A 27,509-nucleotide genomic window follows, 5' to 3' on the forward strand; every position below is an offset into this window, starting at 1 on the left:
GGCTGCCGGCGGCGGCAATCGGCGGTGGAGAATCGGGCGGCGCGGAACGGCAGGCTGCTTCCCGCTGGCGAAAGTGCGGGCGCGGAGCGCGGCCGGCCTTTACCTGCGGGCGGGAGAAAAGGGGCCGGGCCCGGGAGATGGCGGCCGGCGCGGCGGGGGCTGCGCCGGGGGCACCGCGGCGCCCTGCGGTGGGGAAGGGGCCCGCCACGCTGAGGGCGAGGGATTAACTTACACCGGGGTCCCGTCCCCACCCCACCCCCCCCGCCCCGGGGCTTGTTCTCCCGCCCCGGCGGCACCTCGGCCCCTGCCGGGGACGGCAGCGTGGAAAGGCGGGTTTGTTCCCCCGCCGCCCCGCTATCCGTCCGTCCGTCCGTCCGTCCGTCCGTCCCCGCCGGCTGCCGCAGCGCCGGGCCCCGGGAGCGGGGCTGCTCCCCGCAGCGGTAAGCTCTGCACGGGGAAGCGGCCGCCCGGGCGGTGCGCGGGAGCGCGGTCAGCTAACAGAGCCTTTGTCTGCGGGTTGGACAAACGAAACGGCAATTCCGACCGCCCGATTAATGCTTTTTTTTTTACATTTAACACGCGTTCTCTCGAAACAGGTCCCACGAGGCGGAGGAGCCCGGCGGGGCTGGGTAGGGTCGCCGTGGGACTGGGGCTTTTTAAAAAAGGCACTCCTGTTGCAAGCAGGGATTTTAGCTGCTGGTTTTATTGCACGCTCTCTGCTGACCAGGCGACAGAAGCTTCATTAGGGCCACATTTTTACATATCCGCTTCATTTACGCTATAGGGAATACGACTAAGTACATTCTACAGAGCAGGACATGCAGTAAGATTATTCACAACGTGCATATTCAACAGCGTATTTGATATTTAGAGATTATCAGCAAAAACATGTTAAGAATGTTGGAACGCGGCAAGGTTTGTAGGGCCGGAGCTCGGGGAGGTCTTGCGGCGCCCGTGCCTCTGCTCAGCTTCCCAGGCCGCAGCCGAGCGCCGTTCCGTATTCTGTGAGTTGAAGAGCAGCTGAAAAACAAATGACTTCTGAAACCAATGTATATTTTAATAAACGGGTACATAAGATTCATTTCTGATGAAGTTCGAAGGCTCCTGTTTTCCAAAACTAACTCAAGTTCACGTTTGTGTTTTCAGAGGAAGAAAGAAGAATGTCACAAAAACACCTGAAAGAAGCCTTTATCAGCAACTTAAATGGAACTAGTTTGCTGGAAATTTCCCTAGGCTTGTCTGTAGCCCCGCTCTGCCTGCTTTGCAGAGGTCTCCTCTTGATTTTATATTACCTGCACTATGGGAAACGATTAAGTTCAAGGACATACAGCCTGCTGCTAGACTTCCTTGTGCTAGTATCTCCTCTCCTGTTCTCCTGCACGGTCTTGTCTCCAGTCGCCTTTTTGACACCAACTATCATTGCAGCCTTCTGTGCCGGGATATTTTCTAAAATATACAGCCGAAGAAAACAGAAGACCAGCGTGCCTTTTAGGCAAATGGTAAAAGACTTCCAGGAGACATACTTGGATCCAGAATACATTCCAGCAATAACTGTGTTTCGCGTTTATGTCAACGTGTTGACATCAATCAGCATTTTAGCAGTGGATTTCCCGCAGTATCCAAGGCGATACGCCAAAGCCGAGACCTATGGAACAGGAGTTATGGATCTGGGGGTTGGAGCTTTTATTTTTGCTAATGCTCTCGTTTGTCCTGAGGTTAGACAAAAGTCTTACGTGACGCAACCAAAATTTTCCAATCTGGGCAGGCAGATCTTTTCCGTTTGGCCGTTGATTTTTCTTGGCGTTGGACGACTGCTTAGTGTTAAATCCATAGACTATCATGAACATACGTCCGAGTACGGAGTGCACTGGAATTTTTTCTTTACCTTAGCATTTGTGAGGCTCGCAGCATCTCTACTTTTAGCCATATTTCCAATAAATAAATCTTGGATTGTTGCTTTAAATCTCGCAGTACTTTATCAGCTTATTCTTAACACTACCTCTCTGAAGACGTTTATCCTGCATGGGAGCGACGGCAGAGATACTAGGGTTGGCTTTTTAAATGCCAACAGGGAAGGACTGCTCTCTCTTTTTGGATATCTAGCCATATATATGGCGAGCGTCCAAGTGGGACTCTGTCTGCAGAAGTGCAGAAACTCTGTCAAAGGCTGGACTGAAGCAGCCTGTTTCTTCCTGCTGACAGTTTTCGTGCTCTTTGTATTTCTTCACGTGTCGCAAGCGTACGCGGACCCCGTCTCCCGCCGGATGGCGAACCTATCCTACTGCATATGGGTGGTTGCTCACTGTCTGGCTTTCTTCAGCTGTAGTGTAGTGACTGATCTCATGTTGGTGTTCACAAAGCTTCTGGTGAAGGGGTCCAGCGTGCCCTGTTGCTGGAACGTTGTAAAGCCCCCCAGTACCAGTACAAAGCACGCGACAGAGGCCTCGCCTATCGGCAGGGAAGGCAAACCTTCGCACGTTTGCCTGATTAGCGCTATTAATAAAAACCAATTACTATTTTTCTTGCTAGCAAATGTTATGACTGGTACTGTGAATATGCTGATAGATACAATCAGCAGCAAGGCTGCATTTACGTTATGTGTGCTGCACTTGTATATGTTTTTTAACTGTTTAATTATGCACATACTGCATGCCAAAAATATAGTATTAAAGTTTTGGTGATTCCACTCTGTCCTAAGTGGCCTAGTTGAACTTTGTTCGCTGTAGTTGCATGATGGTATTTTAATGGAAAAATTAGTATTTTTCCTGTATTTATTGCACTAATTTATAATTTAGTATAGCCCTTTATTAATCGGTCTTGATTATTTTTTTAATGGTTTGTTTTACCGAATTACACGGTCAATGCTGTTACCTGTTGGAGTTGTTACACGTTTTCCTGAATACTTACTTTTGGGGATTTTTTGCTGAATACTCCTGCGGAAGAGTAACGTTGCATTTACAGTCAGTGAGCTGCATTCACACCCCACTGCTGGTCGAATTAGATGACAATGCACAGAGTAGGAGCCAGATGAAAAGTAAGGAAAGGAGTCATTATAGAGAGATGTAGCCATGTCAAGATTTACCTAGTTAAGGTCCTTGCATAAATAATAGACAAGAATAATTCTTTATATAAAATGTATTGAATAAGTGGATACTTTTTGGCCCCAGCCCTGCAAAGATTTATGCATATGCTTTACTTTGATGGGAGTAAGCATATGTGGAATGTTAATCATGTACTGAAATCTAAATTAGCCTTTGAATTAAAGCTAAGTTTTATTTTCATCCTCACTGATGAATATAAATGAAGACCCTAGATAAAGTGTGATGCTCTGAGGGATAAAACTCAACTGCAGATGAATTCATAAAGCAGCTTCTGGAATTTGTGGTGCAGATAATAAGAGCAGCACAGCCTTTTGTAGGAAAATACAAAGATCCAAAACTAATTCACCCCCAATCTGCATACCAACATGTTGTGACAGCTCATCTTTAGGAACGCTGTAAAATACGATCTTCAGCTCTACTTTGGAAGTACTCGAGGCCCGCCTACTTGCCTATAAAATCATTTTAAACAGCAGCTCATTTAGTACTGTATTTTGACAGCTGAGATGTCTTCAAGTGGGAACATTCTGTATTAAGTTTTATTAGCAAACAAACTGTGCAAATGGAAAGAAGCGTGACGCAGTGGGTTGGGGTAGCGGCAGAGTATTGATGAGAGATGTGCTCATTTTCTCTATCACCGTCTTCCTGCAAGCCCAGAGCAGAACACCCTCTTTGTTCACTTTCTTAACTGTGACAGTTCTACCTGACCTCATTAAGTTGTTGAGAAGAGAAATACCTTTAAAGATTGTGAGGGGTTCAATAATGGGAGATAAATACTTTGGAAGTAGAATACAAATGGTAGTTGGTGATAGATGCCCGATGTCAGTGGAGTTACAGCAGTGCACATGAGCCATATTTCATATTTCTCCTTGTCTATCAAATGTGATGAATCATAAAACCTCTGGAGATTAAGCCTCTAAATCAGATTCCTTAAGATAGACATGCTGTGGAATATTCTTAAATTTATGAGGTTCTCTTAGCCATTGGCCAACGGAAAGGTGAAGGCTGAGGATTATAGGCTGCGGCCATGCTGATTTCATGCTTGTTTACTTCCAAGATACAGCCATATAGCCTTCAGAATTAAAGAAAAACAGCCTGCAGCATCCTGGGGACAAATGCAATTAATTGACAATGATATCTTACGAACAGTTGTCAGTTTTCTGGTAACTGGTGTATGTATTTATTTTAAAACATTTCCTAGCATTGGCCAGGGAAGAAGGGCCTCCGTCATGACCTGAATGGCTCTACTCATTTATGCAAAATTACTTACGGATATTCATTTTTGAAATATTTGAAGCACAAGACCTGCAATGAGTTCTGCCTGTGAGCACAAGTCTATCAATGTGATTCAGAATTAAGGCATTAATTGGGTGTGACAAAGCAAGAGTTGTGTCTGGACAAGCAGCAAACTATCTAGATGCCAACTCCATTTCATGAAGCAAAAATTACGTGGGAGGTCTGCTGTGTCTGTGCAGAGCCCTGTTAGCTCCGCGCAGGCAGCAGGCGGGTACCGCTTCCAGGACCGGAGCTGCGGTTTGCAACAACAGAGCCTGCAGGCCGAGGGGACTGCGGTGCGCAAGTAACGACGAGGGGGAGAACAACCCGCCTCTCTCTACAACAGCACTACACCGCATCGTGAGGCCGTCTCCTGCTTTTAGAGCCGTACGAAGTAAGTTGTTCACCACTGAATTAATGAGAGACAATTAATTCTCATTGCTTATTGTCGATAACAAATGTGGCAAGCTCTGCCCTGAAGCAACCAGCATAGTTATTAATGCTGAATGTTTAGACTATGAATAGATACAGATAATTAACCATGCCTCTGAAAGAACCAAGAAATGCAAGCAAGCACGCTTTGATCACAGAGTCTGTACGAGCAAACGGCGCTGTAATGAGTTTGAAAAGCTGCGAGAGAAGTTAACGCTAGGATACTGCTGGAGACGCTTTCTCTGCATGCACCTCAATAGCTGTTAGCGCAGCGGCTGGTAGGAACAAGAACACTGCATTCCTTTTCACTTTGGGGTGTTTAGATGAGTAAGTTGTACAGATCGAAGATATATCTTAAAAAATCAGAAACTTTGATTTAACTGTTACATAATTAGTAAAAGTTAAAGATATTTCAACTAGTAAGACTAAAATGGCTCCACTATAGCATGCCACCGACCACTAATAATAGTAAAGCAGAGGACTGGTGTGGTTTTGGGCCCCTCAGTACAAGGACATTGAGGTCCTGGAGCGTGTCCAGAGAAGGGCAGCGGAGCTGGTGAAGGGCCTGGAGAGCAGGTCTGATAAGGAGAGGTTGAGGGAACTGGGGTTGTTTAGTCTGGAGGAGGCTGAGGGGAGACCTTATCGCTCTCTGCAACTGCCTGAGAGGGGCTGGAGTGAGGGGGGGGTTGGTCTCTTCTCCCAGGTCACTAGTGATAGAAGGAGAGGAAACAGCCTCAAGCTGCGTCAGGGGAGGTTTAGATCAGCTGTTAGGGAAAATGTCTTTACTGAAAGAGTGGCCAGACATTGGAACAGGCTGCCCAGAGAGGTGGTAGAGTTGCCATCCCTGGAGGTATTTAAAAGACATGTAGACGTGGCACTTCGGGGTATGGTTTAGGAGACGTGGTAGTGTTGGGTTGACGGTTGGACTTGATGATCCTAGAGGTCTTTTCCAACCTTAATGATTCTGTGATTCTATGAAAACAAACTGTCTTGCCTTTGCTGCTGTAATTCCACTGAATGACCTTTTTATAGGGCTGCAGGATAGAAAAAAATATGGGGAGAGTAGAGCTGATTACATTTATCCTATTTATCCTTAACCTTGTTATTTGTTAAACATTAGTAGCCTCTTACCAAATTTCATTATTTTTAGGGACCAACTCACTAGCACGCCTTCTTTTCCAACCCAGCAGTGTCTCCTTTGAAGTCAAATGTTGCAATAAAGTTTTCAGGCAGTATCCTGTTTCAAAGCCACTATGTCCTGAAGAACAGGTATTTCTTCCAGGGGAAAGAGGGGCATGCAAATCAACGGCACGAAGGGGCTGGCTCTCTTTTCACTGTTTTGTAGGTAATGCACAAGCTGCATGTTCTAGCAACTTAAAAAACCCAAAACAAACCCTTTCCTGTATATAAAAATTACATTAAATGTTATGGTGCTTTTCATATGTAGTTTATCAACATGCACCCTGAGAATACAAAACATGGGGTGCTGCCGTTTTGTTGATGTGATCCAGCCACGCTGCGGGAGCGGAGGGGCAGAAGTAACAGGCAAGCCCGCACGCTGAATGCGGAGACAATGTATGTTCATCACAGTCCGCCGTGCTCACGATACTCTGACAGGAGAAACTACCCCTTGTTACAAAACACCAGCTTTCTTTTTAGCTGAAGAAGAAAACCGTGAAAATACATGAACTGCAAACTGTGCAGCAATGTGACTCTGCACAATGTTTCCGTTAGAGGTAGAGATGTTGCACGATGAGTTCAAGTAAATTAACTCCTCCACTAAAGATGGTTTTTATGCAGAAACAAGAAAAAAAAAAAATCCTGCTCCCTAATTGCCTCCCCTGCATTTTCTTGTGAGGGCTTTGGTATCTATACACATAAATAACAAGAATGAACAGATCAGCTGTATTATTTAATACTTCAAGAAAGGCTACAGGGTTTTTTTTTGGCTGCCTAAATTAAGCAGCCACAGGATTTCTAGATGGTTGCACTAGGGTGCTGCAGAAGCCAACAGCCTTAAGTTAGAGACCGTAAGTGCAATTAAAGCCTGCCTCCCCGGCGTGTAATCAGGGCAGGGGAATCTGAGGCTGCCCTTTGATGTCTGGGCCGCGTCTGAAGCGCAGGCGTTCGATGCGTTTTTGTCGGTCTGCGCTGGGCCGCATCCAGAGCAAAGCCCTGCGCCGAGGCCGCTTCCACACGCAGGCCCCGAGGCGCTCCGTCCCTCTCCCACTCGGGACAGCGACGGGTTTTCATCCCACCGACACTCCGGGGTTTAACCCCGCTTGCTCCCCGTCGCCCACCCCATGGTTCCCCCCCTCTCCGTCAGTGGGGGACGCCCCCAAACCACAGTCCCGGCGACAGCTCCTCGTACCCCACCATAGACACGGCGCCTGTCCGAGGCGAGGGCCCGGCCGCGGGCCCCGTGTCCCGCCGGCCCCTCAGCGCCGCGCCCGGGGGCGGGAAGGCGGGCGGCGGCGGGCGGCGGCGGCCGCCCCCCCCCCCCCCGGTACCTCAGCCTCCCCCCCAGCGCGCTGGCCGCCGCCGCCCCCCCCCGCCCCGCACTCGAGGTGGAACGCGCCGCTCCGGCCGTTTGTGACAGCTCAACTCCTCAGGCAGGGGGGAGGGGAGTCCGCGGGGCCGGGAGGTAACGGGTGAGCGGGCGCCTCCCGCGGCTGGGCCCGGGGCGGCGAGGCGGGGCGGCGGCCCCGGGCTGGGAGCGGCGGGGCTGCGGTCTCTCGCGAGAGGAGGGCGGGGCGGCCCGGGGCCGCGGCCACCGCCTGTGGGGAGGGCCCGGGGAGGGGGAGAGGAAGGAGGCGGCTCTGTGGCGGAGCCCGGGGTGTCTGCCCGCCTGTCAGAGCGCCCGGGCCGCCGACTCGCGGAGGAGCCGGTAAAGGCCTGACGGGAGCGAGGCGGCCGGTGGGCCGCAGGGCAGGGCAGTGGCCCCGGCGGGGCGGAGGGGAGGCGGGAGGAGAAGGGAGGCCGGGAGCACTCTGCCTGCCTCCGGGGCTGCCTCCCCGCCATCGCCGCCCCGGCCGGGGAGCCGCGCCGGCTGGAGGCCGGGCGAGGACAGGGAGGAGAGGGGTGGGTCTGCCCGGCGCGTTGCCCGGGCTGCAGCCCCCAGCCACACACGGCTCGCCTTCCATCCCCGGCCCGCCGGAGGGAGGTGGCGGCGGGCCCGCGGGCGGCGCCGCCGATGCCGGGGCTGGAGCTGGGGAGCGGGAGGGCGGCGGGCCCCGTCCCCGCGGCTGCGGGGCGCGGCCCGCCATCAGGTTGCCCGGGGGAGAGCGGGGGTGAGAGGCGGCCCCTCGCCCCGCCACGACTCCGCTCCCTCCGCGGCCGCCGCGGGACGGGACGGGGGCGGCGGAGAGCCGCAAACCCCGCTCCGGGCTGGGCGGGTGCCCCGCCGGCCTGTCTGGGCCGGTGGCGGCGGGGGAAGGCGCGGGGAGGGGGGAGCTCCATCCCCCGCCGGCCTCCGGCCTTCCTACCCCGGCCGTGCCCGGCGGAGGGCCGGGTGCTCTCCTCCCCGCCGTCCCCTCCCTTTCTTCCATGTTATGTCGCATTTCCCAGCCTGCCCACCTCTCCCGTTGCCGGCCCGTAGTCTTTCTGAGCCCCTTCCAGGGCTGAAGCGGCGGGCAGGCTGCGCGTCCGGGCGTGGGCTGGGGCGGCGGGGCCGGCGCTCGGCGTGGTGAATCAGGCGATGGGGTAAAACAGGCTTGTTCCCGGGCTGGTGAAAGTGTGCCGGGGAAGCGCGGCGGGTATTTACCTCCCCGGGCTTTGGCTGCTCGCAGGCTGGAGCTGGGAGGAAGCGGCAACAGCAGCAGAGATGGCGCGGCTGGTTGCAGTTTGCAGAGACGGGGAGGAGGAATTCCCTTTCGAGAAGAGGCAGATTCCCCTCTACATCGATGACACCCTCACGGTGAGTGCCTGCGCCCCGCGGAGCACCTGGTGTCCCCGCACCTCCCGCTTGCAACGTGTGCGGGCGGTGTGTTGCAATTCCCAGGCGAGGCCTTTTCCCTAGACAGGCCTCCTAGGCTCCTCCTTTGCCTCCGCAGCCTTAATCTTTGGGACTTTGCAACACTTCGGGTTAACAGCGCTTAATGTGGCAACTTCTTTATCTGATTCCCAGCTCTAAAAACATGCAAACCGCACAATAAGAAAGTTATTGCTGTCTTGGGGCTTGCGTATAACTTGTTTTCAAGTGGCAAGCATGTCTCGGTGCCCAAGCCCAAATGTAGAGCAAAGCCATTTTTCAGTTAATAAGGAAGGGAGCCATATTAACGTTAAAACCTGGGTTTACAACTAGGTAATTATTACGCTCTTAAATAGGCAAGAAAAGGTGAAAAGCATTTTTGAAAGGTTTGGCTTAAAGTAAGGGTTATCAAGTCTGTAATAACTTGCTGCTACATCTACAGGAACAGATCTGAGAGAGCTGCCGTCTAGGTGTGTTCTTCTGATTTGAAAAACATGGGGGTTTTGCCATTTCCAGAAGATTCAGTGGAAAAATGAACTAAATGCAGCTTGGAGGCTCTCTAGTCTCTCTTTTCTTATGCGTTCAGAGGAAGGCTCAGAAATTGCATTGTAGGTGAACACAGCAAATGGAAAAAAAATTCTCTAACCAGCCAGTTGTCCTTTGTTCTAATTCTTAAAGGTGTGAAAATGTTGTGTTGAAAATAAAATTGGGCTTACGTAGTGTAATTTGTTATCTTAGTTATTCATATTTGATTTCTGTTGCTGTCAGTGGTGTGACGGTAACTGCTGTTACTTTAAATGGTGTAAAAAAAATGGTCTGTCCTTTAAATTCCTAATCTCATGTTTTAGTATGGGAGAGTGCCTGGCTTGCATCAGATAACTTGATCAACTTCATAATGTAATTTCTTTCATCTTCCAGACAAAACAATTCAGTATCTTCAGACAGTCTTGTAACCCTCTGTCCCACTGTTAAAGATTATCTGTTTCAATCCCATCTGGTTTGCTACATTTGAAGAAAGGGTGTTTGCTGTATTTTAGTTTTGATCGTTTCAAATGATGGCATATTATTAATTTACCCAATATCATCACTACTTTTTGGCTTTACGTAGCCTGCCGTCTCTGGTTAACTGTGCTTATACGTTAGGCAAAGTTTCCCCTTAAGTTGTCCAAAGCAGTATCTAGCTCTGCTGGAGTGGTTGATGACCTGGAAAACCCAGCACTGTGTCAGAATAGTGTAAGGTTGGGGTTTTTTGATGTCTTGGCCACACCTTGAAAGTTATTTTGCCCCTCCATTCCCTGTGCAGTTTTAAGATCTTAGATTTCTCTCTAATTTTTCCCCCTTCCTGCCCTTGGACTCCTTAGTTAAATTACTTATTAGATTGTGTGAAGTAGAAGGCTTACCATGCTCTTGTTACCTTTGTTGTGTTTTGTAGGTTGAGAGAGAGAGTGCAAAAATTTGGCTGTACCAGTTGTCAGGTAGATGACTTCAGCTGACCTAAAATTCCATTTGTGGTTTAGTTCCAGAATTTAAGGCCAGGCCCGAACTTTATGCAATTGCACTATGTTGTTGCTATCCTTCTACTTTTTACACCAGAGGCAAGACATGCCCATGAGGTTCCTATAGCTGTAAATCCGTTTTGTATCCATCTGGATGAAAGGCATTTATGCAAGTGCAAGTCATCCTCACCATGAAGAAATCTTGTCTGAGGTCCATTGTTTGGTGGTTTGTTTTTTTTTCCATTCTCTTACTGTTGTTACAAAGTACTCAGGCTTCTAGGTGGTTTCTAGAGGCTTTTATTAAATAAATCTGCAGAAGCAAGTGAATAAACTCTTAGCTTCCATGTCTCAGTGTTCTATAATTTATGTTTCAAATTCTTAATGAGGGCTATTGCAAGACATACAGTTGTCTTTGAAAGACTGTTTTACATCTGCAGCATTATCTTAAAAAAATAGTGGTGTTTATTGATAGCAACTGTCTTGTGTTGACTGCTTTTAAAACTCAGATTTTAAAAATAATGGGACTACTTCATTTCTGTTAGCTGGAAGATTTAATCTATGCCTTAAATCTAGAAACAGTGAATCAGTGATTGCAAATTAGAGAATGAATGGCCTATAATGCTCTTTAAGCATGTAACATTGCTTTGTAGTAATATAGAAAGCTGTTTAGGTGCAATGTGATACTGTTTCTCTAAATGAATTGTTCACTGTCACACTTTTCTGTTTCTTATGGCTCAGCTAGAAATTAAAGGAAGTTTAAATATTTAACCCTTTTCATTTCTTAATCAGCTTTTATGATTTCTAGAAGGCATTCCATTTGATGTGGTATTATGGGAATTTTTTCTTCCAGTTCAGGGTGTGATGGTGGTTGATGTTTAACCACTTAATAAAATCTCATCAGACACATGAATTAATTTAGTCTTTGATAATTTCACTCTGTTGTACAGAACACCTAAGGGTGTTGTCTAATAGTGGGAGATGAAGGTGACGGGGGAAAAAAGTACGCAGATTTATCTCTTCTCTCTGTTATTAGCAGACAGAGCTTTTACTTTTGTATGTAGCTCATTCCCCACAGAAACATCAAATTAGCAGTGTAGGAAACCTGTAATTCTGTAGCAAAACCTTGTGCTGCTGCTTAGTGTGTGTGGGTCAGGGGCAAGGGAATGTGCAAATGAAACGTGTGAGAGTTTAGAATTAACACTGTGGCACTGTTCAGCACAAAGATAAGGTAGCTGTGCTAATGTTCCATTTCTAGCACATGTGAGATCAAAATATTGCCTTGTTTCTGGCCTTAGAGAATAGATGTTTATTTTGGACCAATGTTGAGTGCCTGTAAAAGTAAATATATGACTTCTCTGGAGGTAGTGTTAGCAATTACAAAGACAGCAGGGAATTCTGTCTTGACTAGACAATTGAGGCAAGGTGGAAGGAGGAAAAAGGATGAATCAGACAATTTCATTTGCTGTTGATTGGTATTAGCATTCTTAACCAAAGCTGTTATTTTGTCTTTCAGATTTTAAAGTGAACTTTCAGATTCATATTGATAAATTCTATATTTCCCAGTTTGGACAAAGATGATCAACTAAGCCAGCCATTGCTCATTTTTCTAGTTGGTTTCATTTTTCTCCAGGGTTGCAAAGTTGGATTTTTGACTGAAAATTATTTTGCTCATTCTGCCTCCCCTCCCCCCCCCCCCCCCCCAGAAGTTGTCCTCTTTGTTGCTTAGTAGTTGGAAAAGAAATATTATTAATTACTTGCAAGTAATCGCATTGTTCTGTAGGCTTAACATTTTACTTTGAGCCTCTTGAGAGTTGCAGCTGCATCATACAAAACAAAGTATACCTTGGAGTACCTTTTTTGGGTTAATATGGTTTTAAATTAGCCTTTGAAGGAGTCAGTCATTAAACTGTTGTGACTGTTTCTTCATAGCTTTATACATTGAGTTAGTCTGTTGGGTCAGTTTGGATCTTTGTGTGTCGAAGTAAGTTTCTTTTTTTAAACTGAAACAGGGTCTCAAGTCATGTAAATAGTGTAATATTAATACTGATGGTCCATTTAGCTGTTATAGAGAACGCAAAAGTTGCTATTTAAGAGTTACCATTTATAAACTGCCTCTAGAACATTATATTAAACATTCACTGTCTTAAACTGTTACTATTATCCTTTCCCAAGCTTCCAAAAGTTACGTAAAAACAATGAGCATTCAACATAACTTGTCTTATTTCCCCCAAGAAATTAAAATAAACGAATGCTGTGTTCGACTTTTTTTCTGAAGGCTCTTTTTTCCCCCCCCTTTCTCTTATAGATGGTGATGGAATTTCCTGATAATGTGCTAAACCTTGATGGACATCAGAATAACGGTGCACAATTAAAACAGTTCATTCAGGTAAATACATCCTTCTGTTTTTTAAGAAGGCTTCTCTAGGAGGTTGTCGCTCCTGGAATGACTTAAAAGACATGCCAGCACCTGTATTCAATTACATGTTGGTACCAAGGTACACCAGGTGCCTTCATTTTCTATGTTTCACAGCATTTATACACTGTTGTCTTGTCAGGAGGCAGTTGCTGCATGTCTAGTTAGGATTGAAAACCTGTAAAAACAATACATGTTCTGGTCACTGCCAGTTTATACTTAATGGAAACTACAGTTTCTAAATACATTTTGATTTTTTTTTTCTGAATACTTTTGAACTGCTTATTCAAGTAGAGGTGTGCATTGCTTAAGATCAAATTCTCATGGTTAGTACCATACCAGGATAGAGCTAATGTACCAATTTATGTATTGTATATAGTTAATAGTGAGAGACAGTTTTGTGGTGTCCCTGAAGCTTACCTGCTAACACTCTGGCAAATATCTAGCACTGTAACACCTGCAGCAACTGAAAAATGGTGCCACTTGATGTCCAAAGGAGCAGGCTAGTTTGCTGAGATGCAGCTTGCACTTCTTCACTTGTGGTTTGGCAGCAGCAGTTCAGACATGCTGCATATAAAGCATAGCTGTGTTGTGAAAATAGCTCATTCTGCTGTTGCCGTGATTAGTACTATTACTTACAGGAAAGAGGATTGTTGCAGAGTGATATCACTTGTCAGATTATTTAATGTGCCTGCCTTTAAGAGCACAAACATTAAATGTTGTCTGATAATAACTTTACTCTTCATAGCATGCATTACATAAAATGAGCTCAAAACATTTTGTCTTTTCAATTGATGCATTTACACATTGCGTGGCACTGATTAGTTCCACTGTATCATATGGTCTTTTCTTTCTTTCCCCAGAAGTTGTGACAAGCTGTTTCTACATTACGAGTGTTTAAGTGATGTGATATGGCAATAATATAGAAAATACTATCATGGCGAAATATTCCCTGTACAGATACAGCTGTGCTCACAAAGCTGTACTTTGTGTAACCAGGGGAAAATGACAATTAATACACCAACAGGACTCTGCTTTTGCAGGTTATGCTCGAAAGTGCTGGTAGTGCTGATAATCTAAGTGTCGATGTATTGACCGTTGTGTAAGGAAGGGACTCTGTCTTCTGTGTAGCCGTGCAAGTGGCAGTTCAGTGCTGATGAAGTCAAGCCAGTAATTTAGCAGTTAGAAAAAGTAACAGAATGGTGTGTGCTTTTTGTGTGTATGTGTGCCTCGATGTGTTTGACGGAGGAACCAGGAGAAGCTCTGAAAACTGTGTATTGACGTAGGAAATATTAGGGGATGTTCTCTTTAATGTTCTATTATTAGCACACGTTGAATGTTTGCTGCTGAAGTAAAATGTTTCACCCTGAATAGTAATGGGTGCTTTTTTTTTTAGTTTCAGGTATTAGAATTGTGATGTGAAATGGCATCTAGCCTTCCAGGGGAAATATTGCTAAATTGTCTTGGTCTGAACAGAACACATTTGTTGTAAATGAGATTTCCATATATGCCAGGGAGTGTCCAGGAATTTCCTTTTTATGTGCCAAAGATAAAATGAATGTGAATAGAAGATGAAAATGTGCAGAGTCATATGTGAGACCCTAAAACATCTGTGCAGAGGTGGAGAAGAAAGGGCTTCCTGATAAGGACAGGGAGGTGTGCCATTTGTTTGGAAGTAGCATTTGCTGATTTGAGTGGTAGGAGGAGGGAACAAGAAGAAAAAATATTAGCTTCCTTCCAGAGGGCAGACTGTAAGTCTTGAAGCAGAATTGCTGCTGTGATATTAGCAAGTGTGGTTTCATTCACACAGTAAGCATTTTAAGTGATCCACACCAAGACAGTGACCTGCAACTCTGAGCATAGGGTTTCCACAACTGTATTTTGATAAGGAAATGCTGTTGAAAGCAAAGAAATCTTGAACAGTTTAAGATGTGGGGATTTTTAATTTAAATTATTTCATTTCTTGTTCTTTTTCAGAGACATAGCATGCTTAAACAGCAGGATCTAAATATTGCCATGATGGTGACATCTCGTGAGGTTTTGAGCGCACTTTCTCAGCTGGTCCCATGTGTTGGCTGTCGTCGCAGTGTGGAACGCCTGTTTTCTCAGCTTGTTGAGTCTGGAAATCCAGCACTTGAGCCCCTAACAGTAGGGCCAAAGGGGGTTCTTTCTGTGACTCGAAGCTGTATGACTGATGCAAAGAAGCTTTATACACTGTTTTATGTGCATGGGTAAGTGTCTTAGAACTGCCCAGATTATGCTTATCCGGGGAAAAGGAAAGCTAGCTTCTGCACATTTGACTTTGCAGCTTTCTTGGTGATACTAAATTGTCACAAGTTTGAATCTTACAGTACATACTTGTCTTTTACAGCCATGTTAAACTAGTTATTGCCTAAACTGGGAAAAAACAAACCCAAAAGACCTAACCTTTCATATCATCGGTTGCAATGCCATGATTGCAATTGAAAGATATCACTAATAAAATGTTTAGTCATCAATCTGAAACAGACGCTGGGGTTTTTTCATGATCTCTGGAAGAAGAGAGTTTCTTTGCCCTACTACTTTGCATGTAAAAAATAAACTAAAAAAATGATTAATATTAGTACCCCTACTGCACCACGCCCTCCCCACACCTCCAAACTTTCTGCTCGTGGGTAGAAAGGTAACAGGGAGAAAGTTATACCTTCTGGGTTTGGCTACCACAATAAATAGCCTCAGTCTCAGTGCCATTTGTTTCTCAGCTGTCAGCAGGCAAAACAATGGCTGCTCACCACAGTGTGCCTTTGCCTTCCAGTTGGCTTCAGCTCGTTCTACTTCTTGCTCCAGTTAGCAGGGCAGTGAGAAGCAGGAAAGGTTAGTGCAGAGCTGGGGATATTGAGATTTGGAGGGTGAGGTAGTGTAACTTGATAAAGTGGTCTTAGTGGTTCCCTGCACTTTTGAAATAGGTGTCATTGCTCGGGGTCTCTTATTTACAAAGTTATGCAATAGCTTTTAGATGTGAGTTATCTTTATCTTGCTTGCTAGGTCTTGTCTGGAAAGTCTGTACTGTATTTTCCTTGTGTACTGCAGGACTGAATGTCATAAGAAGTAAAAATGAGGGACAGGAAAAAAGTTTTCGATTTAATGTTCATTAGCATACTTTTTTCTAATCCATGAGCTGAATCAACCCCTTTAAAGTTTCTCTAGAAAAGGATGTTTTCAGAATACTAAGTTACGTTTTTTCCACAGGTCCAAACTGAATGATATGATTGATGCAATTCCCAAAAGTAAGAAGAACAAGAGATGTCAGCTACACTCCCTGGACACGCACAAACCAAAACCTTTGGGGTAAGTTTGTGTTTAACAGGCACAATTCAATCTAAAATATTTTAAGGAACCAAACTATTGATCCTAATTTATTTTTAAGTGTTGAGATCAATTCTTATGGTTCTGTTTGCCAGAGTAGTAGTTTCCAAGATGTTTGGATTATAGAGACCCAAATAGTTCTGGGGGAGAGGAACAGAGGCACTCAAGAGTTTTGGGCAGCGAGTGTTGTAGGGCATGAGCCTTTTTCAGTAGGTTTTTGTAAGAAGGTAGTTAGCCCTTTTTTGTGCAGTACAAGTGACTGTCTTATCAGTAGGGTGTTTAATCCTTTCCCCACTGCCCTTGCTCACACTTTGATTGAATAAAACTAGTGCAATAAGGTTTTCTGCCCTCCCAACATAAGATCTCTACTCCTTTCTCAGTGTGAGAGTTGTCCTTTGTCAGAGCTCCCTAAGGCAACTGGTGATGCTTTCACATAAAGTTTAAAGCTACTATATGAAATTGGCTGTTTCCCAAAACTTGCTTGTTGGTTCTAGCCATTCCATTTTTGCCTCTTGGCTTTTGGGTCTTTTACTTGGTGATGGGGTGTTTTGTTCAGCGTTTTTTGTGGTGTTTTTTTTTTTTTAATAAAAATATCCACATTTAATTTCAAAACCCGTTGTCAAAATGCAACTTTGCCATTACAAGCCAGTGCCCTCTGTTGTGCTTCTCATATATTGGCTGACATAACTTGGAATATAGTCTGCTCGGGGCGTGGATGGCTTCTGCATTGTGATGCGAACAGCGCTCTAGAAAGACAAACTGGTTTTTGTGCTCTACACCAAGATGATTGATCAGCAGTTTCTCTCACACTGAGGTGAAAGGGTACATGCTAAACAAATATACATCGTTTTGCTTGGGATTATTAAAAATGCCTCGCACAACTGTTAACAAAGGGCTTTATTGTGGTTGGGCTGCAGGGTTAAAACTCTGGAAAATGTGTTTTCTGAAAATGTGACAGCATGTTTTGAATACGCCAGTGAAAAAGATGCATATATGTCTCTGTGTCTTGAAGTTGAAATGGTTTATTCCAGCCACTTAACCAGAAAAACACTCCTTGTAAATCTGGTGTGGGTTTTGGCGGGGGGGTGTTTTCTTGTTTGTGGGGTGTTTTTTATATTTTTGGTTTTACTATGATGACCAATAAATTAGACTCCTATGCTTAGTTGGTGTCTAGGGCCTTTTTTAGTTACTTGTATTCTGCTTCCAGTTAAGCGTACAACCTGTGAAAGCTTGATCATGATTTCCAGTTATAGGACATGTATTTTTCCCTGCAAACGTGAGTCTCTCTGGGTTTAGGTAAATCCCCCGAGATGCTAGGCATGTGGAATTTGACACTTGATTTTTACTCTGCTTGAGGATAGTGGTAGCTAATCATTGTCTCCTATTATATTTTGGTTACAGGCCTTTCATATAATTAGTTTAAAGCTTATGTTACACCAGCATAAGATCATAGGGGTATAGGGATTTTTTTTTAATAAAGCAAATTCACAGCATTATGGAAGTATTATTTTGTTTTGTTTTTAGTAAAATTAATCTTTTCTGAATAAGAACATATATCATGGAAACTGCACTTACCGTTTTGGCAAGGCAGAACAATTCTGAAGCTGATTTAATAGAGAGGGAAATGCTGCCTTTATTTCCTCAATTCATGCTGGAATAAATCCCTTTAGTATTGTGAATGCTGGCAGGTTAATAGGGGATATGCGGAAGGGCAGTATTTTAGCATACTGCAAGCAACGCTTTCAGCTTCATCTGATAACGTGGTTTGTGGACATTCAGCGTAGTTTGGTAAAGAAACAGGGCTTGCACTCTGCTTGCTCAGTCGATACCCATTTGTTAAGCTACAGAAGTGATCAGGGTGTATCAGTACTGATACTTCTCCAAATAAATCTGCTGCCTTGAGGGAAGCAAATAGGCTTATAGCCTGGACATGGAGGTGTCTAGAATTGTCTTACAGAACAAATTTTATTTATCAACTTACAGCTTCTGCTTGACTTCGTTACAAGAAACTTCTTCAGATGAGTTGCATCTGTTAGGCATTTTGTATGCATAAAAAAGGATTTGAATTGTAATTGTGTGATTAATTATACAAGTTACGTAACTAGCTAATACCACTTGAGAGTTACTTGATGTCCTCAGTTTTAATGTGCCTGGTTTATGGCTACTCGGTTCCATTTGGGGCTAAGGAGCATTTTAACCTTTCATAAATGGAAGCCATATGATCTGGCAAACTAGATAATAGCATACATAAATACTCTTGAGGGGCTAATTATTAAATAGGAGTGCTTCTTCCCCTGTTTTCCTGTTCTGTTGTATCTATACATGAACTTAAACAGAAATGACTGTTCTGATAAAATGTCAAGCGTAGACAAGCCTGTAAGTAAACATGACTTGCTATTTAAAGTTTGTTCTTAGCTCTGTAAGTGTACTTTTAGCATATCCAAATATGTGTTGTAAAGTTGTAGATTGGGTTTTTTGTTTTTGTTTGGTTTTGGTTGTTTGTGTTTTTTTAACACATTTTGGAAATTTAATGTAGGGTGTTTTATGGTTTCCTGTGGTGGTAGACGTGTCGAAGTTCAGGCGTTTTGTTTTGCCTTTTTCTTTGGGGTTTTGTTTCGGTTTTTTAGTAAGTTGTCATATAAAATTTAATCTGCCAGAAGTATTAAAACTTAAATGAGTTTATAATTAAGGTGATATTCTTTAAAATTACTACTGGTTTTCAGCTGTAACTTTAAAAAGTCATTATGAATCTGGATTTATAAACACAGAGAGGAAAATTTGTATCTAGTCTCTGACCCTAACTTTACTGGAAGTTAAGGCTCGGCCCATAAAGGATTCAAAGTAAATTAAGGCACGTGGTAGCATTTTCATAGTATTTGTTTAGGAAAAACTACTAGTTCATAAAATATATGGTATAGTTTAAAAAAAATGTTTTTTAATACTATGTGACAGTGAAGGGAGCAGTAGCACACTCAGTACAGAGAAATTAAGTGCAGATAAGAAAGATAGTGAAGACAGAAGGAACAAGGAGAGCAAGTGTAGCATCACTTTCCACTATGGACCTTTCCAGGGAGCAGTCAGGTAAACTAACGATGCTTTATTCTGCTTCTTTTCTAAACCCATAACAGGATAATGTACAGTCTTTTGTTTCTTATGATTTTTTTTTTTTGCAGGGGTTGTTGGATGGATGTGTGGGAGCTCATGTCCCAGGAGTGCAGGGATGAAGTAGTTTTAATTGACTCTAGTTGTCTCTTAGAAACATTAGAAACCTATCTACGAAAACACAGGTATGTTAAAAGAACAAAGACACACCTTCATTTGAGGAATACAGGCTGCATTTTTTGTGAATCAAAATGTATGCAGAGTTCGTACAATGTTTTTGAAGTGTAGAGGGTTCTTCTGATACCCTTCTAAAACTTAAGATCTAAGCTTCATGGTGGTGGAGAACCTTGCCAGATTGCATTGTAACTGTTGCTGAGACTAAGATGGTAGAATATTCTTTGTGGTTTACCTATTGTTCCAGGTAGGGGAAAGGTGGACATCTCAGATGAAGTCAAAGCTACTCATCTTAATTTTATTTTTTGATAGGATTAAATTATGATTTATATTTTGATGTGTTGAGACTCTGTATTCTTTCACTTTTTCACAAGTAGCCTACTCTGTCTGGGACCATGCCTTCTTTTAGGCTTTTGGAGAGTATGTGCAATTTCAAAATTATGTGAACTAAACTAATAGAAACAGATTTTAGGCTTGGTGTTGCTTGTAAATCACTGTTTTAAAACAGTTGTTTATGACTTAGTAGTGCTAGTGCTATTAGGTGTCTCTTGCAGGGAAAAAATAGGCCACTAAATTATTGTTGCATGTGTATGGTAGCTACTACGCTGATTAAAAAGTTTTAATTTCCAGTAGTCTCAAGGTTCTGATACAAACTGTGGGGGCACAGATGGGTGCACGGGTGGTGGTGGTGTGGAAATAACACTTTGGAAACAAAATAATTTTAATCTCCTGTGACATTAAACATGGTGCTGGCAGCGTTCCTGATGCTAACCTGCAATAATATTACTGTTTTCTTTCCTTTCATCACAGAAACTAGCCAGTTATCGTAGTTCTATCAAACATCAAAATATGTTTGACTTAGTGTTGTCAAGTGACTGGACAAACTAGGAAAGGGAAAAACACCATCCAGAGATGGCATGAAGAGCCAGCTTTTCAAGCTGAGAGCTGAAATGTGAGCAGCTTGTCTGACTTGCATTTTTAGAATAATACAGCAAGAGGTTTTGTAGCTTCTTGAAGATTGCTTCCTCTTATAAAATAGAATGAGCTTAATTTGGTTGTATTTTAATTATAATGGACTTCATAACTAATATGAGAAGAGTATAGTTATCTGAGCTATCACAGGTTTAAACTGAATAGATCGTGTTATAAATAAACCTTGTTTGGCTATCTGTGCAGTAATCTAAGAATTCAAAATATGTTTAAAGGCGCTTGTAGTGGAAACATCGCTCTTATACAGCAGGCAACAGAGGAAACTTTTTTCTTATTGCTTATCACTCACTTGAGTGTACTCTAAATAATTGCTAGAAAGTAACATGGAGTGTGTTACTTGAGAGGAATGTTGTCCTGGCTTGTACTAATGATTCCGTTTGTTCACTATTAGATTTCTGATCTTTGAACGAATATGGAATTGCAACTCCATATAGGAATTTCTTCATATTAACAATTAACCTGATTTATGCCTTGGAGCATGAAAGTTGATATCCAGACTTGTAATGTATGATGGGTAGTATAATACACTTAGTAAACTTAGGTGGCTTACAGCCAAAGTCTTACTATTTTACCTTTTGAAGTAACATAAACCTTATGTGACCTAGTTTAAATATAGCATGTGCTATTAAGTAGCTCAGTATATTATAACTTGGACTAAGCGGGTCTAAATTTCTGCTTGAATAAGAATTCAGTTCTGTCATGTTCTGTTTTAACACAGGTTTTGCACTGACTGCAAAAATAAAGTACTTCGGGCATACAATATTCTTATTGGTGAGCTAGACTGCAGCAAAGAAAAGGGCTACTGCGCTGCACTTTACGAGGGTTTGCGTTGCTGTCCCCATGAACGTCATATACATGTATGCTGTGAAACAGATTTCATCGCACACCTATTGGGTCGAGCTGAACCAGAGTTCGCAGGAGGGTATGAGTATGTAATTTGCTAGAGTGGGCTATCTAGCGCTTTGCTTCTTTATTTTATTATTGAATGTATTTTGCAAAAGTGGTTTTCGCCTCCTTGCTGCATAATAAACTTCTGAATGTAACTATTCACGTTGAAGTAGACTTTCAAGATAGTGCTTCAAAGTAGCAAAGATTTTGTATGTGCTTTTGACTTTAAAGTGCATTTAACTCTGAAGGCAAGACTGAAAGAAATTGCCAGATGTCTTCTAGCTCATTTGTTCACTCACTAGGGCTGCCTGCTTTTCCATTGAGGTGTTCAAAATATGCGAAATAGAAAGAGAGCCTTAGGTGACAGCTTTACCAAATGCTAAGTGTTCAGTTTAGGTTTGTTGCCATTTGTATATTATAGCAATTTCTGAACCTGTTTTAGCACCTTAAAATCCTCCAATGAAAAATACAATTCTGAGCCAAATAACATTAGAACCCAACTGTTTGATTGGGAGTATAAATCCTTTTATAGTGATTTTTCCTTCATAGATGATACAGATTAATACTGACATATTTTTACTTTGTATGGTAAGTAATGCGTAAACTTCTATGTGTGTTTTTCAGCTTCAGCTACCTGATGCATAAATGTTTAGGAAGCTGAAATATTTGCTATATAAACTAAATACAGATTCTAGGAAACAAAAGAATGGCCGCATCTCTTCGGCATTAAAACTCTGCTGATCCCTCCTAGGAGAAGCAAGCAGAGGCCGATGGGGTAACACCTTCAGAAGTCACAGGTTAGAAGGCATAGTGCAGCTTAACAGTGCCATGCCCAGATCAGCGTGTCAGGAGCGTAGTGGTGGTTTTGACCTGGTCCTTTCTATTTTGCATCCGCATGCAGCGCAGCAGAACTCTATTTAAAAAGCTGTTCATGCAAACATATCTTCAGCTGTACCTAAAGAAAATAAGTCATTGAACTGCTTTGACCTCTTGGTAGACTTTCAGCTGCTTTAACCATGCTATACTTTGGTTCAACTCTTCCTTTAGACGAAGAGAAAGGCACGCTAAGACAATAGACATAGCCCAAGAAGAAGTTTTGACCTGCCTGGGTATTCACCTTTATGAAAGATTACACCGAATCTGGCAAAAGTTGCGGGCTGAGGAACAAACGTGGCAGATGCTTTTTTACCTAGGTGTTGATGCTTTACGCAAAAGCTTTGAGGTAAAAAATCAGATTTTATCGAACTTGTATTTGAATTGCTATCGTGACTGTGTGCATTTTCACTAAAACTATTTTTCTGCTTTCTACTAACCCTGGGCTGGAAGAAGCTTCAGGGGCGTTGCAGTCAACCCCTTGTTCACTGCAGGCAACAGTTGTCTAGTATCAATGCATAGCACAACTCAGTTGCACTCCGATGTGAAGTCTACTGGAACATAAAAGATTGAGGCTTGCTTTTACTTTCCAAGCTGCACGTTACAGTACACTGGATCTTCTGTGTGTTTAATTCGCAGTGAAGGTATTTCTACCTGATAGCATTTAAAGTAGCTCTGGCTACAACAGTTTTTATTTGGCTTATTAGTAAAAATGGAGGATGTACTTTTGAACTACAAACACAACTGCTAACTGGTGCGTTCGGTGTGTTCCAAGTGCACTCTGTAATCCTGTGGGATGCTGAACTTCAGACAGAACTCCATGCAGTTCCTTTAATGTATGCCAATGGTATACTTCCCCTTTGGTATGACATAGATCCTTTTTGGTATGTTTATCTTCCATTCATACTGACTGTTTTGCCTAAAAAATTCTAAAACATCAGAGGAGGAACGAAATCAGTTTAGGAAAGATCATAATGGAACCCTAATCTAGTTAGTTCTTGGAGTTTTTTTACAAGTACGTTTTTTTAAGACTTAAAATGCTGTGGAAATGGCATAGGACTGGGTACACCGTGGCACTTCTGCCAGGTTTTGTCATGGTGTTCTTTTAACCTAGTAAAGTATGGTGTTGAAAAGTCATTGACATTGTGAAACCCGGGTAATTATACTGGTTTACAAGGTTGGCTATGAATTTGAAATATGGAACTGTTATATCTCTATATGGGGTGCTTCTCTAAGGTGAGTGGGAATGATGATGTTTCATTTTGGCTTCAGGAGTTCCCAGAATGATTTGGGTGGGAGGAAAAAAAAAAACCAACCCAAACCCCATGCGTTTATTTTTACCTCCGTAGGAGCATTGATCCAGAATATTTCACTAGTTTAATTATATTCTTGTAACTTTGTATGTACATGTGCTGTTATGATATTTGTTTTAAATTTAATATTAAGGAACATATTTAGATACTTGCTATATTTTGAAATATGTCTACACTTCAAAATTGGACTGCCTAGAAAATCAGTTAGATTTTTCACTTGTTACCCTAGGCAAAGAGCTGCAGGAATTCTGTAGCAGTAGTTCTAATGTGGATTTTTGCACTGCTGTGTTAAATGGTCAGGGTATCTACCATGTAAACGGATCCAAAAATGTGTCCAAGTCCACAACTTTTCACTGAAAATTGTGAATCTGGGCCATAAGTTAAAGGCAGTGCTCCCCCCATACGTTTATCTTCTCCACCAATCTAAATTTAGTGACTAAATCTGGATAGGCATTTTTCTTCTATAGTCAGTAGTTGTGTTGCTGTGACTTTTATTATAAAAAGTACTTACCAGCTATTTTCCTCCTCCTCTTACTGTAAATGTAAAAGCTTGAATTGTGTTAACATCTATAAATAGATCTAACCTCTTATAAACAGATGGCTGTGGAAAAAGTGCAGGGTATTAGTCGATTGGAACAGCTCTGTGAAGAATTTTCAGAAGAAGAAAGAGTGCGAGAGCTTAAACAAGAGAAGAAGCGCCAAAAGCGAAAGAACAGGCGGAAAAATAAGTGTGTGTGTGAGATCCCGGCTCCTTTGCAGGCAACAGAAGAGAAGGAAATAAATCAAGCAAAGGTAAACGTTGATAGATGTGGCTTTTTGATGGTGTTAAATAACCAGATTTCTAATTTGGTGCTTCATTCATCAGCTCGCCGTTCTGTGTTAGGATTCTTGAGAGGTCTTTACTGTATTTCAGTTTTGGGAACTAGTTTTTGATCACTAGTGGAATTTAATACTTTTTCAGATTAGTACAGTCTTTTTGTAAAGCAGTTGCCTGGAACCCCTTAGCTCTTGGGGATTTGGTGTGGTTTTGTTTTGTCATTGAGGTTGGGTTTTTTGAGAGTGTTTGTTTGTTAAATCCTAAATCTGGGGGGTCAGGTTATGCCAGAATATTTTTCAACTATCATTTCTTAAAGATCACTTAGAATATGGGCATTCAAATGCTAGTTGCAGGCAATTACCACTGAATTCTTGGAGAGGGGGAAGCTTTAATTGAGTAAGTGCAATTATTCTGGACCTCTTGACTGAACTTAATGGGCTAACTGTAGGTCATACTATTGTGGGGAAAGCAGTTGGTGTTTTGGGTGTAAGTTGTCCTGTGCTTCTGAAGAATTATAAGCAATGCTGTGGCTGTTATCGGTCAGTGTCAGCTGTTTTTTCTTGTAGAAAGAGTATCCTTCGTAAAGATGCTGACTGAGCTTCTTCCAGTACTTGCAAGTATTTTTTGTTTTTTGTTTTAAGGAAAATTCGAACTTCACGGAAAGTAGTTGTAAAGCCTGTGGTAGCACCGAAGAAGCTAACAATTGTGTAGAAGTAATTGTTACTAATGAAAGCACTTCTTGCACCTGCCCTAGTAGTGGTACCCTATTAGGTTCACCTAAAATCAAGAAAGGTATGTTAAATGTCATTATTTTTCATTTTCAAAAATATTTACCATTTATGGGGTAAACAGTGCTCAGCTTTTTTTTTAAATAGCTTGTTAAAGAATTCTTTCTTGTTAGAGGCATAAGAAAAGAACATGCAACAGCTGCTATAGGTTACTGTGACTTCACTTTGTCCCAGGTTTATCTCCACATTGTAACGGTAGTGACTGTGGCTATTCATCCAGCATGGAGGGCAGCGAAACGGGGTCTCGAGAGGGATCAGACGTGGCCTGCACCGAAGGCATTTGCAACCATGATGAAAATGGTAGGTTTTGTAAGAGCATAGTATTGGGTTGGTATCCACAAAACTTAAGTATCTGAGAAGAAAATTCCTGTCTTTTGCAGGAGATGATTCATGTGTCCATCGCTGTGATGACAAAGAGGAGGATGGAGATAGCTGTGTGGAATGTTGGGCTAATTCGGAAGAGAATAACACAAAAGGCAAAAACAAAAAGAAGAAAAAGAAAAGTAAAATACTGAAGTGTGAGAATGAACATGTAAGGAACATAGCTATTCCAGAATGCTTACTTAAATGCACACACTCTAAAGTAGTTCTAAAAGTATTTAAAGTTTCAATTGTGACTAATGCTGTAAATGGGGTAACAAGGATCTTCCGTTACCTCTCCATCCAAGTTTTGAAGGCGAGCACCTTCCTCGAACAGGTTGTGGTGGAAGGAGTCTCTTCTCTCCTCTGTTCCTAAGTGTGTGCCCTTTTGTGCACTCTCAGTGAATTAACGTGTCGTTCCCCCTCCTCCCCAGGCACACACATTTAAAAAATGTATCTCTTTGCTCTCTTTTTGAACTTTTTCCTTTCCTCTCTCCCTCTGCTTCTATCTGAAACTTGAAAGGTCAGGTTTAACACTGCTAGTGGTTCATTACAGGCTATTTTCAATTTTAGATTCAGAAACTTGGAAGCTGTATGGCAGATCCAGGTAACAGAGAGACCTCAGGAAATATCATGCACACAGAGTTTCATCGCGACAAGACCAAAGACACACATGCTGAAAGCTGCTGTAGCTCAGAAAAAAGCGGGCAGCAGTTGCCTTGGTTTGAGCATATGAAAAACGTGTCACAGTTTGCAGAACCTACAGAAATGTCACTTGTTCCTGATACTGGAAAAGGTGCCAAGAGCTTAGTGGAACTCCTTGTAAGTAACCGCTTACTTTGAATTTTAGGTTGTCACATACTGCTTTAAATCCTCGGGATTGAGGATGGGGTTTAGAACTCAAATCCCACTGACGAACTGTTACAAGAGAGCACGTAACCGAGCCCAAGATCCCTAGCTTACTCTCCCAGCGTTTAGTTTGTTTGCTTTTGTGTGTTCTCTGTGAAGTATGTAACTGAGACGCTTTGCAGAGGAGGAGAAATTGCCTGTCGCGGGAATGCAAGTGACAGAACTTGTATTATAAGTATTCATTATCAAGGATCGTATTATTCCATAAAATGAAACACGCATTATTGCTGCCCTCGTGCCTCAAATATTACTTCCCACTATAGGCTCCTTGGACAACTTTCCCCTCTCTCCTTTCCCTTCTCCTTCCCCTTGCTTTACATCCTTTTTTTTTTAACTCTTGATAAAAGCCACCTGCTTTCAGTGGAAATGTGCCATGGCTCTGAAGCTTAATCTGGTAGACGTCATGACTATAGGCTGCCTCTTACCCAAAAACTAGCAGAGCGTTGTGTGCGGATCGGGTGACTGGATTAGCCAGCTGAGGCTCCTGGTGTCGTGATGTGAAGGCTACACCTTTCTTCAGAGCAGCCGTAGACAACGTGTGCAGTTGCAAGACAGGTGCGGCGCACAGGAAGGGCAATGCGGGAGTTCTTAAATGCCTGTTTTCATTTGTAGGATGAGTCTGAATGCACTTCTGATGAGGAAATCTTTATCTCACAAGATGAAATACAGTCCTTTATGGCAAACAACAAGTCTTTTTACAGCAATAGAGAACAATACCGACAGCATCTGAAGGAGAAATTTAATAAATACTGCCGCTTAAATGATCACAAGAGGCCCATTTGTAATGGTTGGTTGACAACAGCTGGAGCGAACTAAATACAATAAAATAGCTCTGTCTTTCACTGAAATTCTCAAGATGACTACTGCGCCTTCTCTTTCAAAAACTTAATTTAGTGACTTACGGCAAAATTTTATCTTAAATTAATGTGATTCTTTTTTTCTTGTTTTTTGGGGAGGCTGGTGGAGGTGATTTCATTAATTTTCTTCTTTCTTCAGGCTTGTATCTTTAGTTGAGTAGCTGTGCAAGCCTCTCTTATAATTTAAGCCATCTCTTTTCATTAAATGTTTCTCTACAAATGTGAGACTTACAAAAAGCAAACTAGTGGCAAAGTAATGTTGTACCTATAATTCTGTACAGAATGACAATGAGCTGAATATAAGATTTTACAAAGTAGACATCCATTTGCAAAATGTTTTGGATGTAATATGTTAAAGCGCAATGTGCAAAATTTAAATAAAGAATATTTATTAATATGCATAGTAAAA

The 27,509-nt window shown here is 42.7% G+C and overlaps 2 protein-coding genes across 3 annotated transcripts; both read left to right on the forward strand.

Moving 5' to 3' along the window:
- The first annotated feature begins 12 nt into the window (after positions 1-12).
- Positions 13-2,691, forward strand: PIGW (phosphatidylinositol glycan anchor biosynthesis class W). The gene is made up of 2 exons (XM_064467746.1): positions 13-440; positions 1,147-2,691. The coding sequence occupies exon 2, from the start codon at positions 1,161-1,163 to the stop codon at positions 2,679-2,681; it is 1,521 nt and encodes a 506-aa protein (XP_064323816.1). The 5' UTR covers positions 13-440; positions 1,147-1,160; the 3' UTR covers positions 2,682-2,691.
- A 5,913-nt stretch (positions 2,692-8,604) lies between these two features.
- GGNBP2 (gametogenetin binding protein 2) lies at positions 8,605-27,509 on the forward strand. 2 transcript variants are annotated; one of them, XM_064467744.1, is made up of 13 exons: positions 8,605-8,721; positions 12,577-12,657; positions 14,662-14,915; positions 15,913-16,011; positions 19,203-19,316; positions 21,014-21,223; positions 22,231-22,405; positions 23,967-24,161; positions 24,828-24,978; positions 25,149-25,274; positions 25,355-25,506; positions 25,908-26,156; positions 26,856-27,509. In XM_064467744.1, exons 1-13 carry the CDS (start codon positions 8,629-8,631, stop codon positions 27,057-27,059), a joined length of 2,103 nt encoding a protein of 700 aa, XP_064323814.1. In that variant the 5' UTR covers positions 8,605-8,628; the 3' UTR covers positions 27,060-27,509. The 2 variants fall into 2 exon arrangements, with proteins under 2 accessions (XP_064323814.1, XP_064323815.1); XM_064467745.1 differs by having other exon boundaries at positions 21,014-21,217.

Source organism: Phalacrocorax carbo, chromosome 17 (assembly GCF_963921805.1).
Source record: "Phalacrocorax carbo chromosome 17, bPhaCar2.1, whole genome shotgun sequence".
Taxonomy (NCBI): Eukaryota; Metazoa; Chordata; class Aves; order Suliformes; family Phalacrocoracidae; genus Phalacrocorax; species Phalacrocorax carbo.